The 20,604-nt window shown below is 51.9% G+C and overlaps 1 protein-coding gene across 2 annotated transcripts; it reads left to right on the top strand.

Annotated features, from left to right (window-relative positions):
• Positions 1-1,308: 1,308 nt before the first annotated feature.
• Positions 1,309-6,803, top strand: LOC116800004 (exendin-3-like). 2 transcript variants are annotated; one of them, XM_032713507.1, is made up of 4 exons: positions 1,309-1,348; positions 3,865-3,968; positions 4,342-4,488; positions 6,583-6,803. In XM_032713507.1, the coding sequence occupies exons 2-4, from the start codon at positions 3,874-3,876 to the stop codon at positions 6,590-6,592; spliced, it is 252 nt and encodes an 83-aa protein (XP_032569398.1). In that variant the 5' UTR covers positions 1,309-1,348; positions 3,865-3,873; the 3' UTR covers positions 6,593-6,803. The 2 variants fall into 2 exon arrangements, with proteins under 2 accessions (XP_032569398.1, XP_032569399.1); XM_032713508.1 differs by lacking the exon at positions 6,583-6,803 and adding an exon at positions 4,940-4,983.
• Positions 6,804-20,604: the final 13,801 nt, after the last annotated feature.

Here is a 20,604-nt window from a genome sequence, read left to right on the forward strand (position 1 = left end):
TGGATCTAAGGCCTGGCCTAGGCTCAGGCTTGGTTTCAAGGCCTGGCTGGGCTCAGGTCGGGTTCACAGTGGCTCCCAGGCCTGGCTGGGCTCAGGTCGGGTTCACAGTGGCTCCCAGGCCTGGCTGGGCTCAGGTCGGGTTCACAGTGGCTCCCAGGCCTGGCTGGGCTCAGGTCGGGTTCACAGTGGCTCCCAGGCCTGGCTGGGCTCAGGTCGGGTTCACAGTGGCTCCCAGGCCTGGCTGGGCTCAGGTCGGGTTCACAGTGGCTCCCAGGCCTGGCTGGGCTCAGGTCGGGTTCACAGTGGCTCCCAGGCCTGGCTGGGCTCAGGTCGGGTTCACAGTGGCTCCCAGGCCTGGCTGGGCTCAGGCCGGGTCACAGTGGTCTCTGTCCGGCCAAGCAGCTCCAACCCAAATCCTGCCCCTCAGGAAGCAGCAGGAAGTGTCTGGACCCTGAAATCCTCCTTTTCCCTCCTTTTCCCTCCTTTTTCCTCCTTTTCCCTCCTTTTCCTCCTTTTCCCCCCTTTTCCCTCCTTTTCCCTCCTTTTCCCTCCTTTTTCCCCCTTTTCCCACCTTTTCCCCCCTTTTCCCACCTTTTCCTCCTTTTCCCTCCTCTTCCCTCCTTTTCCCTCCTTTTCCTCCTTTCCCCTCCTTTCCCCTCCTTTTTTCCTCCTTTTCCCTCCTTTTCCTCCTTTTCCTCCTTTTCCCCCCTTTTCCCTCCTTTTCCCTCCTTTTTCCCCCTTTTCCCACCTTTTCCCCCCTTTTCCCACCTTTTCCTCCTTTTCCCTCCTCTTCCCTCCTTTTCCCTCCTTTTCCTCCTTTCCCCTCCTTTCCCCTCCTTTTTTCCTCCTTTGCCCTCCTTTCCCCTCCTTTTCCCCCCTTTTCCCTCCTTTTCCCCCCTTTTCCCTCCTTTTCCCTCCTTTTTTCCTCCTTTTCCCTCCTTTTCCCTCCTTTTCGCCCTTTTCTCTCCTTTTCCCTCCTTTTTCCTGGTGTTTTGAACTCTAGTAGAGCAGGAAAACCCCCAGGTCACCCCCCGGGCTCCAAAATCCGAGGGCAAAAAGGGTAAAAACGAGCAAAACAAGGACAACAATTAAAAAAGCACCTTTTTTTTCTCCTCAGTGAAGAAATAAGTGGGAAAAAGGAGCAAAAAGGGCATTTTTGGCAGCCAGTAGATGATTCATAAACGACCCCTCCGACCCCAAGAAGGTTCCACGACCTCCCTGTCGTCCTGAGGAGCTTAAAAAGGCCGGGAAGGAGCAGGAATTCAGGGAGAAGGAGCTGGGAAAAGGAGCAGGAATTCAGGGAGAAGGAGCTGGGAAAGGAGGAAAAGCAGGAGGGGAAGGAAAGGAGGTGAGTTGGGATTTTCCTCCTTTCCTTTATTCCCAGGCTGGGAAGGGATGAAAACAGGGGAAAAAAGGATTTAGGTTTGGATCCAAGCTCTGAGAAAAAGGGTTTGGGCACAAGGGGATAAAAATCTGATTTTTGGGAAATAATGGGAGGGGAGTGGGGTTTTATTGCTCTGGAATTCCGAGGGAATCCATCAAAAATAAGGGCTGGAAAATTTTAATGGAGCGACTCTTCTGGAAGGGGCTTTTCAAAGGAAGTTCTCTCTGGCACAGGGACAAAAGTCTGATTTTTGGGAAATAAAGGGATAAAGGGGGGTGGAATTTTTAGGGAATCCAGTAAAAATAAAGGATGGAAAATTTTAATGGAGCGACTCTTCCGGAAGGGGCTTTTCAGGGAACTTCTCTCTGGCACAGGGACAAAAGTCTGATTTTTGGGAAATAAGGGGGTAAAGAGGGGTGGGGTTTTATTCCCCTTGGAATTCCTAAGGAATCCATCAAAAAATAAGGGCTGGAAAAATTTTAAGGAGTTTTAATGAGTTTAAATTTTTAAATTTAAACTTTTCTGGAAGGGGCTTTTCAGGGAAGTTCTCTCCAGCACCGTGGAGAGACTCCAAGGTAGGAATGGATGGGAAAAGGGGAGATTTGGGATAATATTTGTGGCAATTAATTCTATCTTTGGATTATTCTCCAAAGATTTATTTTTATACCCAAAGATATATCATATATAAAATTAGTATATATATTATATATATCTTCTCTATATCTTTTAGATATAGTTTCTGTATATCTTTTATATATCTTTGGATATTCTGTATATCCAAAGACATATTATACATATATCTTTTATATATAACTTTTATATATCCCTTTTATGTATAACTTTTATATATATCTTTTATATATCTTTTGTATATCTTTTATATATCATTGGATATTCTATATACCCAAAGATATATTGTCTCTATATCCCAAGACATGTTATCCAAAGGTATTGTCCAAAGATGGGCTCGGGCACAGGGATAAAATCTGATTTTTGGGAAATAAAGGGAGGAGGGTGGGGTTTTAGTGCCCTGGAATTCTTAGGGAATCCAGCAAAAATAAGGGATGGAAAAACCTAATGAGTCAATTCTTCTGGAAGGGGCTTTTCAGGGAAGTTCCCTCGGGCACCGTGGGGAGGATTCCAAGGTGGGAATGGATGGGAAAGGGGAGATTTGGGATGATGTTGATTATTAGCTTTGGATAATATTTAATTATGTAATAAAATTCTATATTATAGTTATATAATAAAATATATAATATATAATAGATAATAGATAATAGATAAATATAATAGATAATAGCAAAGTATTATACATTATATATTATATTAATTAATTTATTATATTAAAATATATTATTTTAAATTATTTAAATTACATTATTTAAATTATACTATCACATTAATTATTTATTACATTAATGATTTATTACATTATTATTTTTATTATTATAAATTATAAATTATATGTTTATAGATAAATAATTATATTATTATATTAATTATTTATTATATTAATATAACATATTAATATAATATAAATTATATTATGTCTATATATTACATATTATATTAATATGATTAGATTATAATATTATAATATGTTAATATACTATATTCTATGTAGTATATAGTATATAATATAGTATATTATCTATTACATATTATATTAATTATATAATATAGTTATTATATTTATATATTATATAATTATTTTATTAATCTATAAAATCTAACACATAATATAAAATAGATAATATTATATATATAATAGGTATAATATTATATATATACAATTTAATATATATAATATATAAATTATATAATATAAAATTATACAATAAAGTTTAATGATTATCTTTGGATTGTGATACCTTTGGATGTCATTCCACGGGCCAAGGCACATCCCAGCGGGAATTGCAACGGGATTCCCACAGTCCTGGGAAGAGCGCGGGTTGTGTGCCCTGGATCTGTCCCATCCCAAAGCTTCCCACAGGGATCGGGAGGTGGGCGGGAATCCCATCCTGGGACATTCCCGGCGGGATTTGGGGCATTCCCAGAGGGATTTGGGGGCATTCCCGGCGGGATCTGGGGGCATTGCCGGCTGGATTTGGGCATTCCCAGTGAGATTTGGGGCATTCCTGGCGGGATTTGGGGGCATTCCCGGAGAGATTTGGGGCATTCATGGCTGGATTTGGGGGCATTCCCAGCTGGATTTGGGGGCATTCCTGGTGAGATTTGGGGCATTCCTGGCAGGATTTGGGCGCATTCCCGGTGGGATTTGGGCATTCCCAGGGAGATTTAGGGGCATTCCCGGCGGGATTTGAGGCATTCCCAGTGGGATTTGGGGCATTCCTGGCTGGATTGGGGCATTCCCAGAGGGATCTGAGGCATTTCCAGTGGGATTTGGGGCATTCCTGGCTGGATTGGGGCATTCCCAGAGGGATTTGTGGCATTCCTGGTGGGATCTGTGCCTCCCACAGGCCGATCCAATGGTGCAGTGGCTGTTCCTGACCGGGCTGGTGCTCGCCCTGCTCTTCCCGCCGGGAATCCAGGCGGCTCCCGAGGGCTTGGATGGCCCATCCAGGTACGGAATGTGGGATCCGGGAGCGGCTCCGCCCTTCCCAGTTCCTGATTCCCATTGTCCCTCCAGGGACATTCCCAGGTCCCCCCAGGATTCCTGGGCTTTCCCAGACCAGGGACATTCCCGTTTTCTGCCAGGAACATTCCAGTGTCCCCCCAGGAACATTCCCATTGTCCCTCCAGGAACATTCCCATGTCCTCCCAGGATTCCTGGGCTGCCCCAGACCAGGAACATTCCCAGTGTCCCTCCAGGGACATTCCCATTGTCCCCCCTCCCTTTAGACATTATGGATTTATTTCCGTTTCCAGGATGATCCTGCTGGGATGGCCGTGAAATCCTGGTGGGTTTTTTTTTTCCCCTCTTCCTCCTCTTCCAGCCGGAATTCCGACGGATCCCGGAGCTCCCAAAACTTCCCATCCGATGCCAAGAGACACTCGGAGGGGACCTTCAGCAGCGACTTCACGCGGTTCCTGGACAGGATGAAGGCCAAGGAATTCGTCCACTGGCTCATCCAGGGCAGGAGGTGCCGGGAAAAGGGAGAGGGGAGGGAAAAAAACCTGGAAAACCACCTGGAAACGACCTGGGAAATCACCTGGGAAACAAATTCCCACCATGGAAATCCCAATCCAGAGGGGAGAGCGGGAGAAGGGAAGGATCCAGGGAGAGCTTGGAGCCACTTCCAGGGCTCCAGGAGAGCTGGAGAGGGATTTGGGAAGAGGGGTAGAGGGACAGGACACAGGGAATGGCTTCCCACTGGGAAAGGGGGGATTTAGGTGGGATATCAGGAAGGAATTCCTGGCTGGGAGGGTGGGAGGCCCTGGGATGGATTTCCCAGAGAAGCTGTGGCTGCCCCTGGATCCCTGGAAGTACCCAAGGCTGCGTTGGATCCCCCTGGGATGGTGAAAGGTGTCCCTGTCCATGGAAAGCTGGGATGGGATGGGGTTTAAGGTCCCTCCCAACTCAAATCATTCCAGCATTCCTTGATTCTGGAGCCAGGCTGGGAGAGCTGGGAATGTTCCCCTGGAGAAGGGAAGGATCCAGGGAGACCTGGGAGCCCCTTCCAGGGCCTGAAGGGGCTCCAGGAGAGCTGGAGAGGGACTGGGGACAAGGGCTGGAGGGACAGACACAGGGAATGGCTTCCCAGTGGGAAAGGGGGGATTTAGGGGGGATATTGGGAAGGAATTCCTGGCTGGGAGAGTGGAGAGGCCCTGGGATGGATTTCCCAGAGGCTGCCCCTGGATCCCTGGGAGTGTCCAAGGCCAGGTTGGATCCCCTGGGATGGTGGGAGGTGTCCCTGCCTGTGGCTGGGCTGGGCTTTAATTTCCCTCCATCCCAGCCCATCCCAAGGCTCCGGGGTGTCCCGAAGGCTCCAGGGTGTCCCGGGGTCAGGATTTCCATCCGGATCCCGCCCGGTTCCCCAGCCCAGCCCCGCCCGTCCCTCCCCAAACCCTGGGCAAACAGTCAGGACTCAACTTGCAAGCCCTCGAGATGGGATTGAAAAATAAAGCTGAGCCTTGGCCTAGGCTGGGCCCAACCCTGGGCCGGGCTCAGGAGGAAGTTGGGGCTGCAATCGTCCAAAAATCCAATCATCCATAAAATCCAGTGATCTGTAAAATCCAATCATCCAATAATCCAAAATATCCAATCATCCATAAAATCCAACAATCCAAAAAATGCAATAATCCAAAAATCCAGTCATCCATAAAATCCAATGATCCAAAAATCCAATGATCCATAAAATCCAATGACCCAAGCATCCAAAAATCCAATGATCCATAAAATCCAATGATCCATAAAATCCAATGACCCAAGCATCCAAAAATCCAACGATCCATAAAATCCAACCATCCAAAAATCCAATCATCCATAAAGTCCAATCATCCATAAAATCCAATGATCCATAAAATCCAATCATCCATAAAATCCAACCATCCAAAAATCCCATGATCCATAAAATCCTCTCCCTCAGCTGCACCGGAACAACAAACAGGGGCAGAGCCACAGGAAGGGGCGCGGCAGGAGGGATTTGGGATTTGCCCCCAGGGAAAGGAGGGGATTTTGTTCCCAGGTTACTCCTCTGGTGAAGGTTCCTTGGAGAGAACGGGACAGAGGGAGAATGTCCCTGTCCTGGGGGAAAACCGGGATCTGAATCCACTGCTCGGCAGCTCCTGGATGGAGAGGGACTGGGGACAAGGGCTGGAGGGACACACGGGGAATGGCTTCCACTGGGAAAGGGGGGATTTAGGGGGGATTTTGGGAAGGAATTCCTGGCTGGGAGAGTGGAGAGGCCCTGGGATGGATTTCCCAGAGGCTGCCCCTGGATCCCTGGGAGTGTCCAAGGCCAAGTTGGATCCCTCTGGGATGGTGGGAGGTGTCCCTGCCCATGGAAAGGTGGGATGGGATGGGATTTGGAGTGGGCATTGGAACTTTGGGATGGGAATTGGAACTTTGGGATAGGGATTGGAACTTCGGGATGGGAATTGGAACTTCGGGATGGGAATTGGAATTTTTTGGGATGGGAATTGGAACTTTAGGATGGGAATTAGAGCTTTGGGATGAAAATTGGAATTTTTGGGGATGGGAAAACCTGGAAAACCCTTTGGGGTTCCTTTTCCAGGTACAATTAAAGGGCAAATCCTGGTTTTCCAGCCCCATCCCAAGGGGAATCTCCAGCTCCAGCCACCGCCGGAGGCTCCACGGGAAGGATTCGTCCATCCCGAGATCATTCCATGACTCCCTGCTCCTCGAATCTGCTCCCACGGATCCCCCTTCCCTCAAATCCAGCATTCCCAGCTTCTGCTTCCTCGGGAGTTTTCCCTAAATCACAATAAAACCTTTGCTGGCTCTGCTGGGTCCTGAGAAAGTGAATCCAGAAATTTTAGCCTTTCCCAAAAAAATCTCTTGGGATAAAATGAATCCAGAAATTTCAACCTTTCCAAAAAAAATCTCTTGGGATAAAATGAATCCAGAAATTTGAATTTTTGGGAAAGGCTGAAATTTATGGATTAGTTTTATCCCAAATTTCAGCCTTTCCCAAAAACTCTCTTGGGAGAAAATGAATCCATAAATTTCAGCCTTTCCCAAATTTTCTTGGGACAACATGATTCCATACATTTCAGCCTTTCCCCAAAAAATTTACGGACCCCAAAAAACCCCTTTAGGGACCCCACCCCAACACCCCGAAAAATCCAACGGGACTTTCCAAACATCCTCGATTCTTTATGGAATGTTCTGGGGTTTTGGAATGTCCTTGATGATCCCCGTGGGTCCAGAGTGGGATTTTGGGATTTTGGGATGTCCTGGATGATCCCTGTGGGTCCAGAGTGGGATTTTGGGATGTCCTGGATGATCCCTGTGGGTCCAGAGTGGGATTTTGGGATTTTGGGATGTCCTTGATGATCCCTGTGGGTCCAGAGTGGGATTTTGGGATTTTGGGATGTCCTGGATGATCCCTGTGGGTCCAGAGTGGGATTTTGGGATGTCCTGGATGATCCCTGTGGGTCCAGAGTGGGATTTTGGGATTTTGGGATGTCCTGGATGATCCCTGTGGGTCCAGAGTGGGATTTTGGGATTTTGGGATGTCCTGGATGATCCCTGTGGGTCCAGAGTGGGATTTTGGGATGTCCTGGATGATCCCTGTGGGTCCAGAGTGGGATTTTGGGATGTCCTGGATGATCCCTGTGGGTCCAAGGCACGAATCCACGGCTTTCCCATGGAAATTTTCCATGGATTTCCCACGGGAAGGAGCCGAGGGCGAGTCCTACTCCCCGTGTCCCAGGCTGTGGGTCCAACATTCCCTGTTTCCCGGTGCCTCCGAAGGGAGAAGCTCCCGGCCGGGGGTTCCCTGTTCCAGGTCCCAGCCCGGGGTCCAGGAGGGCTGTGGGGAGAGGGGGGGTCATGGCACGGGGAGACCCCCAGGGGGGTCCCAAAATCCACCTTTTTGTGCCCAAAAACCAGGTTGGGCTGGAGAGGAAAAGGGGGGATGGAAAAGGAACAACGAACCCCCCCAGATTCCCAGGAATGATCTCCCTGCCTCCCTCCCTCCCTTCTTTCCTTCCTTCCTTCCTCCCTCCCTCCCTCCCTCCCTCCCTCCCTTCCTTCCTTTTCCTCCCTTTTCCTTCCTCCCTCCCTTCCTTCCTTTTCCTTCCTTCCTTTTCGTTCCTTCCTTCCTCCCTTCCTTTTCCTCCCTTCTTTTTCCTTCCTTTTCCTTCCTTCCTCCTCCCTTCTGCCCTTCCTCCCTTCCTTTTCCTTCCTTCCTTCTTTCCTTCCCCCTTCCTTTTCCTCCCTTCCTTTTCCTCCCTTCTTTTTCCTTCCTTCCTTCCCCTCGCTCCGTCCTGGATAAATCCCGCTGGAGAATCCCGGAGCCGGGGGTTTCCCGACCCTCCCCCGTTCTCCCTCCCCTCTTTCCCGGGACAAAATCGGGGTTTCAGCAGCAAAACGGGGCGGGTTTGTCGCCTCTTTTGTCCTTTAAACGCTGACGAGTCTCCTCGGGGGCTCCCGATCCTCCCCGAAATCCAACTCCCTTCCAAACAGAGCCCGAAATCCGGAGTTTTCTCGGGAAAATGCAGCCCTGGCAGCCAGGAGAGAATTTTTAAAGGACTTCGTTTTAGGAGAAGGGGTGAAAAGGAAACGGGTTTGGCCTCACTGGGAAGCCCGGGGTTGGTTTTCCCCCCATAGCCCACATCGGGAAGGTTCTCTGGGAATATCGAGAGCTCAGGGTGACTTTGGGAATGGTTTGGGAATCGCTTGGAATGATCAGAACCGTGGGTTGGGCTGTAGAAACCAGAGGGAATAAAGGAAACGCTTCGGAGCTCGTGGAGTCGAACATCCCAAAGCAGGTTTGGGGCTCGTTTTCCCCTCCAAGGACCCAACTGACTCTTCCAAAGGTTCCTCGAAATCTCCCAAAGGGTCACGGGAGGGATTTCCCGACTCGGCAACCGGATTCCAAAGGCTTTTATGAGCCAAATTCCCCCGGGAAGTGGAGGATTGGAGAGTTTTTAAGGACACAACCACCTCCCTTCCCTCTGCCCAGGGCGTCCCAGCGAGGCCAAACTCGTTTCCTTTTCATCCCTTCTCCTAAAACGAAGCCCTTAAAAATTCTCTCCTGGCTGCCAGGGCTGCGTTTTCCCGGGAAAACTCCGGATTTCGAGCTCTGTTTGGAAGGAGGTTGGATTTCGGGGAGGATCGGGAGCCCCCAGGGAGCCTCATCAGCGTTTAAGCGACAAAAGAGGCGACAAACCCGCCCCGTTTTGCTGCTGAAATCCCGTTTTTGTCCCGGGAAAGAGGGGAGGGAGGACGGGGGAGGGTCGGGAAACCCCCGGCTCCGGGATTCTCCGGTTGGATTTTAGCGAGGGGCGACTCGAGCAGACGCCACAACAGCACCGGGCACGGCCAAAATCCCCCCGTCAAACCTCCCAAATTACCTTCCCGGGCCCTCGGATCTCCACCGGCACCGGAGCCTCGGCGGGCAGAGCCCCTTTCCCGGGATCATCTTCCCTCCCGGCGGCTCCGCAGAGGTCCAGGACGCTCGGGAAGGAGCCCCCAAACTCTGGGGGGGGTGTCCCGAATCCCCGCGGGCCGCAGGGAGCTCTTCCCTCTTCCCCGGGGTCGGGAAGGATCCAGGTTTTCCTCCAGGCTCGCGCATCCCCCTCGGTGTTTCCAAGCGCTCCCGCCGCTCCTCCCGCGGTTCCAACGCCATTCCCGGGGATCCCGGGGATCTGTGGCCGTGCCAGGGCGTAGGTAGAACCCTCCCGGTGGGATCGGGAGGGTTCGGGAGCCTCTGGATGTTCCCGGGGGTCCCCCGGCGGGGCCGCGTCCTCCGTGCACTGGATGGGCAGCGAGGGGGGGAGGTCTGGGAAGAGAGGGAGGAAAAGGAAGGAAAAGGAAGGAAAAGGAAGGAAAAGGAAGGAAAAGGAAGGAAAAGGAAGGAAAAGGAAGGAAGGAAGGGAGAGGAGAAAGGAAGGAAAAAAGGAAAAGGAAGGAAAAGGAAGGAAAAGGAAGGAAAAGGAAGGAAAAGGAAGGAAAAGGAAGGAAAAGGAAGGAAACAAAGAAGGAAGGAAGAGGAAGGAAGAGGAAGGAAGAGGATGGAAAAGGATGGAAAAGGATGGAAAAGGATGGAAAAGGATGGAAAAGGATGGAAGGAAGGAAGGGAGAAAGGAAAAGGAAGGGTGGAAAGAAGGAAGGAAAAGGAAGGAAGGGAGGAAAAGGGAGGAAGGGAGGAAAAGGGAGGAAGGGAGGAAAAGGGAGGAAGGGAGGAAGGAAGGGAAGAAGGAAGAGAGGAAGGAAGTGAGGTGGGAAGGAAAAGGAAGGAAGAGAGGGAGGAAGGAAGGAAGGAAGGAAAAGGAAGGAAAGAAAGGGAAGGGAAGAAGGGCAGAAAGAAAAGGAAGAAAGGAAAAGGAAGGAAGGAAAAACAGGGAAGGAAAAACAAGGAAGGAAGGAAGGAAGGAACGAAAAAACCACATTTCAGGTCGGGAAAACCGCTCCAGACCCGCGGGAATGACGGGAGCGTTCGGGGAGGGGAAACCGCGGCCCTGGGAGGGAGAATTCCTGGAAAAGCGGGAAGTTCTGGGCGGTTTCCAGGCCCACGAACCCCCCCGAGCCCTCTGGGTTCTCCACCTTTCCCGGAGGAAAATCCCCCCGCGGGCACCGGGATGGAGGGGACACCTGGGGGGAACGGGGTGCGGTTTGGGGACCCCCAAGGTGCATTTTTTGGGACCCCCGGGGTTCAACTTGGGGATCCCCAGGGCGCAGTTTTGGGGACTCCCAAGGTGCAGTTTTGGGGACCCTCGGGGTGCAGTTTGGGACCCCAAGGGCACAATTTGGGGACCCCCAAGGTGCAGTTTAGGGACCTCCAAGGTGCAGTTTTGGGGACCCCAAGGACACAATTTGGGGACCCCCGAGGCGTAGTTTGGGGACCCCAAGGGTGCAGTTTGGGGACCCCCGAGGTGCAGTTTGGGGACCCCCAGGGTGCAGTTTGGGGACCTTCAAGGTGCAGTTTGGGGACCCCCAGGACGCAATTTGGGGACCCTCGGGGTGCAGTTTTGGGGACCTCCAAGGCACAGTTTTGGGGACCCCCGAGGTGCAATTTGGGGACCCGAGACGCAGTTTTGGGACCCCCAATGTGCAGTTTGGGGACCCTCAGGGTGCAGTTTTGGGGTCCCCTGAGGTGCAGTTTTGGGGACTCCTGAGGTGCAGTTTGGGAACCCCCAAGGTGCAGTTTTGGAGACCCGATACGCAGTTTTGGGACCCCAAATGTGCAGTTTGGGGACCCCCAGGGTGCATGTTTGGGGACCGCCGAAGTGCAGTTTTGGGGACTCCTGGGGTGCAATTTGGGTACCCTCAAGGTGCAGTTTTGGGGACCCCCGGGGTTCAACTTGGGGATCCCCAGGGCGCAGTTTGGGGACCCCCAGCGTGCAGTTTTGGGGACCCCAAGGGCACAATTTGGGGACCTTCGAGGTGCAGTTTTGGGACTCCTGAGGTGCAGTTTTGGGGTCCCTCAGGACGCAGTTTGGGGATTTTCAAGGCGCAGTTTTGGGGTCCCCCAGGTGCAGTTTGGGCCCCCCCATCTCACCCGGGCCGGGGCCCTTCCTCGGTCGCAGCCCCCGCAGGATCCTCCCCTGCTCGCAGCTGAGGAGCCGCAGCCGCGTCACCTCCGCCCGCAGCTGCAGCAGCAGCTCCTCCATCCCCGGGAATCTGGGAACGGGGGGTTTGGAACGGGAATTGTGGCGATAATAATGGGAATGGGAATGTTAGAAAGAGAATAAATAGATAGAATAAGAAAAATGAAATAAATGAAATTTAAAAAATAAATAAATTAAAAATAATAAATAAATAAAATAAGATAAATAAAATAAATGAAATTAGAACAGATAATAAATAAAAATAATAAATAAATATAAATAAAATAAATAAAATTTTTTAAAATGGTAATAAATAAAAAATAATAAATAAATATAAATAAAATAAATAAAATTTTTAAAAGGGTAATAAATAAAAATAATAAATAAAAAGAGTAAATAAAATTTTAAAATATAATAAATAAAATAATATCTACATAAGTAAAATTGGATAAATAAAAGAAAATTAAAAATATTATAAATAAAAATAATAAATAAATAAAATCAGAAAAATAAACAAATAAAATTTTATAAATATAATAAATAAAAATAATAAATACATAACACCAGATAAATAAAATAAATAAATTTTTAAAAAGATAATAAAAATAATAAATAAAATAAATAAAAATTTAAATATATAATAAATAAATAAAATAAGATAAATAAAACAAATAAATTTAAAAAGATAATGAATAAAAATAATAAATAAAATAAGATAAATAAAACAAATGAAATTTTAAAAGATAATAAATAAAAATGATAATTAAATAAATACAATTTAAAAAATATAATAATTTAAAAATAATAAATAAATAAAATAAGATCAATAAAATAAACAAAATTTTTTAAAAAAAGATAATAACCCCAAAGCTCGGCCCAAAAAAAAAAATCCTCAAACCATCTGCAAAGTGGCTCCGAAAGATCCGCGAGCTCTTAATTAACATAAATATGCAAATCAGCTCGAGCTTCCTGTCAGCTCCGGCGGCTTCGCTGCTGCTGCTGCTGCAAAGCTTCAGCCCCGGTTTAACTTTGAGTTCGGCCTTAAATGAGGGGTTTGACGGAGCCCCCGGGGGGGATGAAGGGCGGAATTCCCGAGGGAAACGCGCCTGGAGCGAGGAAAAGCGCGGGGGGAACGGTAAGGTCGGGAATTCCCGCGCTCCGGCCCGATTTGGGCTCTTTTTGGGTTCCTCCCACCCTTAAAACCTTCAAATTAAATATTTTTTCACCCCCCCGGAGCAGCGAACTCCGCCTCGAACCGGAGTTTTAGGGGATCTGTTTTCCCCGTGAGTTCCGTATAATGATTAATATTAACAATATATCGTTAATATTAATAATTACTAATCATTAATCGGGCCGCGATTCGGAGCCGCCGCTCCCAAAAAAAGCCTGGGAGGGTTTTTAGGGCTGATTTCGCACCGGCCCCGCCGGGTTTTTGGGGACTCCACTCCTCGTTTCCCCCCCAAAATCGGGGCCACCGCGAGGGAGATTTTTTCTCGATTAAAAGAAGCGATTCGGGAGCTGAAAAATTCCCATTTTTCGGGGCTCCGGGAGCGACTTCGGGAGGGCGGGTTAAAAGAAGAGATTTAGGAGCTGAGAAATTCCCATTTTCAGGGAATTTTCGCTCCGGGAGCGGCTCCGGGAGGGCGGGACCCGGCGCTGGGTTTGGGGCGCCCAAAATTCCACACCCCCATCGCGACACAGACCCCGAAAACGCTCTTTTTTCCCCCAGAAAAAGAGACTTACCCGAGTGGCACCGCCAGAAAAAGTCGAGCGGCGGCAGAATTTGGGGGGGTGGGGAGGGAATTTCCCCTTTTGGGGTTTTTTTTTTGAGCGAAGAGCGAAACCTCCGAGGCGGGAAACGAAGTGGGGGCGGGAGAGAGAAGGAGCTTTAAATCGAAATTGAAATTTAAATTGAAATTGAAACTCGGAAAAGCCCCGCGGGGGAGGGTCGGGGGAGGACGAGGGTCGGGGCCTTCCCGGCCTCAGTTTCCCCCTCCCCGTTCTCCAGGAGCTTTGATTCGGACCCTGGAGGAGATTTAATTCGGAGCAAAATGAGGATTTGGGGTGATGGGAGTTCCTTTAATTCGGAGCCTGATGGGGGTTTAATTTTGACCTGATGGGGTTTAATTCAGACCCTGTTGGGGTTTAATTCGGAGCCAATGGGGTTTAATTTTCAGCCTGATGGGATTTAATTCGGACCCTGATGGGGGTTTAGTTTTGACCCTGATGGAGTTTAATTCAGAGCCTGATGGGGGTTTAATTTTGACCTGATGAGAGTTTAATTCGGAGCCTGATGGGGGTTGGTTTAATCTGGACTCTGATGGGGTTTAATTTGGACCTTGATTGGGGTTGGTTTAATTCAGACCCTGGTGGAGTTTAATTCGGACCCTGATGGGGATTGGTTTAATTTGGACCCTGATTGGGGTTGGTTTAATTTGGGCCCTGATGGGGGTTGGTTTAATTTGGACCCTGATTTGGGTTGGTTTAATTTGGACCCTGATTGGGGTTGGTTTAATTTGGAACCTGATGGGGGTTGGTTTAATTTGGACCTTGATTGGGGTTGGTTTAATTTAGACCCTGGTGGAGTTTAATTCGGAGCCTAATGGGGTTTAATTTTGACCCTGATGGGGTTTAATTCAGACCCTGATGAGGGTTTAATTTGGACCCTAATTGGGGTTTGTTTAATTTAGACCCTGCTTGGGGTTGGTTTAATTCAGGTCCTGATGGAGTTGAATTCGGAGCCTGATGGGGGTTTAATTTTGACCCTGATGAGAGTTTAATTCAGACCCTGATGGGGGTTGGTTTAATTCAGGTCCGGATAGGGTTTAATTCAGAGCCTGATGCGGTTTCTTTTAATTTGAACCCCTTTTGGGGTTTGTTTAATTCAGAGTCTGATGGGGGTTGGTTTAATTTGGACCCTGATGGGATTTAATTCAGAGCCTGATGGGGGTTGGTTTAATTCAGGCCCTGATGGGGTTTAATTTGGACCCTGATGAAGTTTAATTTGGAGCCTAATTGGAGTTGGTTTAATTCAGAGCCTGTTGGGGGGGTGTTTAATCCTGACCCCCACAGCTCCAGCTCCCGGGGCCTCATCCCCTGTAATCCGGGCAATATTCCAGCCAGGATCCCAACGATCCCAGTTAATCCCAGCTCAAACCTCTCCAACCCTCTACCAAGGGCCGGAGCCAAAGGAAAATCCTCCCCTCGGGAATGAACCCGCCCTGGGCTGCTCTTCCCAGGGCTTTTCCATCAGCCTCCCACTTCTCCCAGTGCCCCCAGGAACAGGCCCTTACTGGTCCCAGTGTAGCTGGGGTCACATCTCTGTGACTCCCAGCATCCCCAGTAACAGGCCCTTACTGGTCCCAGTACAGCTGGGGTCACATCTCTGTGACTCCCAGTACTCCCAGTAACAGGCCCTTACTGGTCCCAGTATAGCTGGGGTCACATCTCTGTGACTCCCAGTACTCCCAGTAACTGGCCCTTACTGGTCCCAGTACACCTGGGCTCCTGTCCCTATGACCTCTATAGATGTCTGTGACTCCCAGTACCCCCAGTAACTGGCCCTTACTGGTCCGAGCACACCTGAGCTCATGCCCCTGTGGCTGCTGTAGGTGTTTGAGGCTCCCAGCACTCCCAGTAACAGGCCCTTACTGGTCCCAGCACACCTGGGGTCACACTTCCGTGGTTCCCAGTACCCCCAGTAACAGACCCTTACTGGTCCCGGGCACACACAGGGTAATGCCCTGTGACCTCTGTAGCCCCTTGAGGCTCCCAGTACCCCCAGTAACAAGCCCTTACTGGTCCCAGTATAGCTGGGGTCATACCCATGTGGCCTCTATAGGTGTTTGAGGCTCCCAGTGCCAGTCCCATACTGGTCCCCAGTACACCTGAGGTCATCCTCCTGTGGATCCCAGTGCCCCCAGTAACAGGTCCTTACTGGTCCCAGCACAATGAGTTCTCTAGGCCCCTGTGGCTCCCAGCAGGCCCAGGGCAGCACTAGGACCGGGCGATATTCCCGGGATGGGCGGCACTAGGACCGGGCGATATTCCCAGATAGGGGCGGCACTAGGACCGGGCGATATTCCCAGATAGGGGCGGCACTAGGACCGGGCGATATTCCCAGATAGGGGCGGCACTAGGACCGGGCGATATTCCCAGATAGGGGCGGCACTAGGACCGGGCGATATTCCCAGGAATGGGCGGCACTAGGACTGGGCGATATTCCCAGGAATGGGCGGCACTAGGACCGGGCGATATTCCCAGGAATGGGCGGCACTAGGACCGGGAGATATTCCCAGATAGGGGCGGCACTAGGACCGGGCGATATTCCCGGGATGGGTGGCACCAGGACCGGGCGATATTCCCAGATAGGGGCGGCACTAGGACCGGGCGATATTCCCAGATAGGGGCGGCACCAGGACCGGGCGATATTCCCAGATAGGGGCAGCACTAGGACTGGGCGATATTCTCGGGATGGGCGGCACTAGGACCGGGCGATATTCCCAGATAGGGGCGGCACTAGGACCGGGCGATATTCCCGGGATGGGCGGCACTAGGACCGGGCGATATTCCCGGGATGGGCGGCACTAGGACCGGGCGATATTCCCGGGAACGGGTGGCACTAGGACCGGGCAATATTCCTGGGATGGGCGGCACTAGGACCGGGCGATATTCCCAGATAGGGGCGGCACTAGGACCGGGCGATATTCCCGGGATGGGCGGCACTAGGACCGGGCGATATTCCCGGGATGGGCGGCACTAGGACCGGGCGATATTCCCGGGATGGGTGGCACTAGGACCCGGTGATATTCCCGGGAACGGGCAGTACTAGGACCGGGCGATATTCCTGGGATGGGCGGCACTAGGACCGGGCGATATTCCCAGATAGGGGCGGCACTAGGATCGGGCGATATTCCCAGATAGGGGCGGCACTAGGATCGGGCGATATTCCCTGGAACGGGCGGCACTAGGACCCGGCGATATTCCCAGATAGGGGCGGCACTAGGACCCGGCGATATTCTCGGGATGGGCGGCACTAGGACCGGGCGATATTCCCAGATAGGGGCGGCACTAGGACCGGGCGATATTCCTGGGATGGGTGGCACTAGGACCGGGCGATATTCCCGGGATGGGCGGCACTAGGACCGGGCGATATTCCCGGGATGGGCGGCACTAGGACCGGGCGATATTCCTGGGATGGGTGGCACTAGGACCGGGCGACATTCCCGGGATGGGCGATATCAGGACCGGGCGATATTCCCTGGAACGGGCAGCAGTAGGACCGGGCGATATTCCCAGGAATGGGCGGCACTAGGACCCGGCGATATTCCCGGATCGGAGGCCCCGCCCCGTGCACCTGTACCGGGGGAAGGGGGGGAGGACGGACAGGTAGCGGAGGTGGCCCCGCCCCTCCCGGACTCACCTGAGGCCCCGCGGCCGCCCTGGAGCCGGTGAGCGGGGGAGGGGGAACGGGGGTCCTGGTGCTGAGCCCCCGCCGCGGTGAGGGGGTCTGGGGGTCCCGGTGAGGAACCATCGCTACGGGGGAAGGGGGTCTGGGGGTCCGGGTGAGGAACCATCGCCACGGGGGAAGGGGGTCTGGGGGTCCGGGTGAGGAACCATCACCACGGGGGAAGGGGGTCGGGGGGGGCGGGTGAGGAACCATCGCCACGGGGGAAGAGGGTCTGGGGGGGCGGGTGGTCCCGGTGCGGAGCCTCGTTCCGCAATAAAGGGGTCCGGGGGTCCCAGTGTGGAGCCCTTGCCCGAGGGAAGGGGGTCCGGGGGTCTCGGTGGTTCCCGTGCCGAGCCCTCACCAAGGGGGAAGAGGGTCCCGGGAGTCCCAGTGATCCCAGTGTGGACCCTTCTTCACGGGAAGGGGGTTTGGGGGCCCCAGTGCGGAGCCCTCGCCCCGGGGAAGGGGGTCTGGGGATCCCGGTGTGGAACCCTCGCTTCTGGGGAAGGGGGTCTGGGGGTCCCAGTGCGGAGCCCCCCTCGCCCTAAGGGAGTCGGTTCCTATCGGGTGCCAGGGGTGGAGCTCTCGCTTCCGGGAAAAGGGGTTTGGGGGTCCCAGTGCGGAGTCTCTGCCCGGGGGAAGGGGGCCCGGGGGTCCCGGGGGTCCCAGGGTGGAGCCCCCTCCCCCATCAGGGGGTCCGGGGGGGTGCGGAGCCCCCTCGGGGTGAGTGAGGGGGGTCCGGGGTGCGGAGCCCCCTCGGGGTGAGTGAGGGGGGTCCAGGTGGGGGGTCCCAGTGGGAAGCTCCTCTCCGGGAATCGGGGGGTCCCGGTGCGGAGCCCCCCCCGCAGCAGGGGAGGAGTCTCTGGGGGGGTCCAGGTGAGGAACCTCCCCCAGTCCGGAAGAAAAGGGAGCCGGCGGTCCCGCTGTGAGGGTTAAGGGGGTCTTGGGGATCCCGGAGTGCGGGAAAGGGGGTCCAGGGGGTCGCGGAGGGGAGGGGGAGTCTGGGGGTCCCAGCGCGGAACACTCGGGGGGGGTTGGGGACCTGGAGATCCCGGTGGGGAGCCCCCCCTCCGTGGAAGGGTGTCCTGGGATGGAGCCCCCGGGGCAGCCCAGCGGCTCCAGGGGCTGTGGCAGCTCCGAGTAATATATATTAATGATAGATTATTACTGTATTAATTAATATATAATACAATATAGATGATAATACAATAAATAATATTGTATTATTTATTCATAATAATATTGTATTATTTATTCATAATAATTAATTAATTTTAATTTAATAGTGTAATAGAAATATAATATAACAAATAATGTATTAATGATATTTTAATAATATATTAATTAATATATAATATAATTATATAATATAATTATATAATATAATAAATAATATATTAATAATGTATTCGTAATATATTAATGTATATTAATAATATATTAATATAACAGTATATTACTGCATTGATATTTCAATATTGTATCAATATATCAATATATCAATATGTTATCAAGAGGGTGGAAGGACCCCGGCCCCTTTTTTCCCCCACGGGTCACCCCAAACCCCCCCGGTGGGGCAGAGACACCCCCCCAGCCCCCCCCCATCCCTGGGGGTTCCCAAATCCCGGAGCGGGTCCAGGACCCCTTGGACTCATCCCAAGGGAGCGGGAGCAGCAGCACCAACCCCCCCTCCCCCTCCCCCTCCCGCAGGAGCCGAATCCCACCGGGAACAATCCCGTTTGTTTTTTTCTCGTTGACTTTTCCCGCTCCCGCCGCTCCCCCCGTCCTGTTCTCGCTGCCACGTGGATCCCGCGGCCACGTCGGTGTCGATTTACTCCCATTTTATTTATCTTCCCTTTTTTTTTTTTTCCCCCTCTCCTCCCCCTCCCCGAGGATTCCTCTCTCCGTTTTTCTTCCTCTTCCCACCGTTCCTCCTTCCCGCGCCGCGGGGGATTCTCCTCAAATTCCCCCCAGGCCCCTCCTTTAAACCCCTTTTCTGAACCCCAAAGGCTCCGCTGGGTCGTTTCGGTGTCGGTTTTCCAGGGTGCGGGAACCTTGGAAACCTCCCTGGCGCCACGCGGGATTTTCGGGATGGCATTTTTGGGATGCGATGGAGCAGCATCCAGCTGGGATTTTCCAGCGCAGGTGCACCAGGAGCTCGACGCCAAACGCGCCCCAACCCCTTCCCCCCCCCCCCCCCAAAAAAAGGGGATCGAAAAGCCAAATATAAATTAAAAATCCCCCCCAAAAAAAGATGGGATCGGGGTCGGAGCCCCCCCGGGAGCCGCAGCTTGTTGTGCACAAACCCGCGCCCCCCTCCCCGAACACCTGAGCGTCGCCCTGGGCTTAATTAGCGCCGCGCTCCTAATGAGCTTCGTTAGCAACGCGGCGGGAACACCCGGGGAGACGCGGGGCCGATGGAAACAAATGTGGGGTTTTTTCTCCCCTAAATCCCCGGTTTTTTCCCGCCGCGCGACGAAACCGTCGGAGCTCGGGGCGGGGGGCACAATTTTGAGGTAAGAGCGGAAAATACGAAGGGATTTAGGTTTTTTTTCTTCCCTTAATTCCGCTTTGCCGAGGAGCCGGCGGGTGGGGAAGGGCCGCCCTTGGCAGCGGAGCGGGGCCCGGCCGCTGCCTTTGATCCCGCGGCGCTCAAAGGGGGAACCCCCCCTTCCTCCTCCTCCTCCTCTCAACCCGAACTTCCTCGCCCTTGAAGTTGTGGCAGGTGCCCTCCTCCGCCCCCTTTTTCCGAGAGAATAAATAGAAAAAAGGGGAAAAAAGGGAATAAAGGGAAGAGGGGGAAGGACCCGGAGGGGGAGGCGGTGAATGGATCCCGCCGTGCTCGGCTACGCTCGGGCGGCCGCGGCTTCACAAAGAGGAGCCGCGGGAGGGTTTTTTTTTTGGGAAGGGGGTGGTGGGAAAAGTTCGGAGCTTCCGACGGATCCCGCTGGAAATTTGGGAGCTGGCGCCGGAGCTCGCGGTGGCCGCAGAGCCGCCGGACCCGCCGCTCCCGCTCGGCCGAACCTGCGGAGGCTCCTTCCCCGGAGTTTTCCTTCTCCCCGGAGTTTTCCTTCTCCCCGGAGTTTTCCTTCTCCCCGGAGTTTTCCTTCCCAGGAGATTTCTTTCTCCCAGAAGTTTTCCTTTTCCCCCAGGCAGGAAAACCACCCCAGGGAAAAAAAGGCTCTTTTTTTTTTTTTTTTTTTTTTTTCCCCGCGCCGCCAAAAGTATTTCGGGCAAATTTTGGGTTCTGGTTCAGGTCGGGAGCGCGAGGGGAGGTGGCGGGAGGGGAGGGGGGAAGCTGCGGCCGCCGGGTCGGTCACGGGAGAAACTTCTAGGGCCGAATCCAGGACATCTTCCAGCTGTTTATCAACCCTCGCTCGTTCCCGGTGTTCGAATTTTAGGGTGGATTTAGAGGCTGGAAGGGCCGGGGGAGGGAACGAATGTCACAGGTGTCGTTTGTGCCCTTGCAGGGAGTGAAATTTGTATTCAACCATTATTAATATTATGTTGTTAATATTACTTTACTATATTGGTCTATTAATGTATTAATATAATAATATATATAATATTA

This window comes from Chiroxiphia lanceolata, chromosome 30 (assembly GCF_009829145.1).
Source record: "Chiroxiphia lanceolata isolate bChiLan1 chromosome 30, bChiLan1.pri, whole genome shotgun sequence".
Classification (NCBI taxonomy): Eukaryota; Metazoa; Chordata; class Aves; order Passeriformes; family Pipridae; genus Chiroxiphia; species Chiroxiphia lanceolata.

Coding starts and splice junctions, on each gene's coding strand:
- LOC116800004 (XM_032713507.1), top strand. CDS start 3,874: ATGGTGCAGTGGCTGTTCCTGACCGGGCTGGTGCTCGCCCTGCTCTTC. Junction 3,969..4,341: donor GGCTTGGATGGCCCATCCAG/GTACGGAATGTG, acceptor CTCCTCTTCCAG/CCGGAATTCCGACGGATCCC.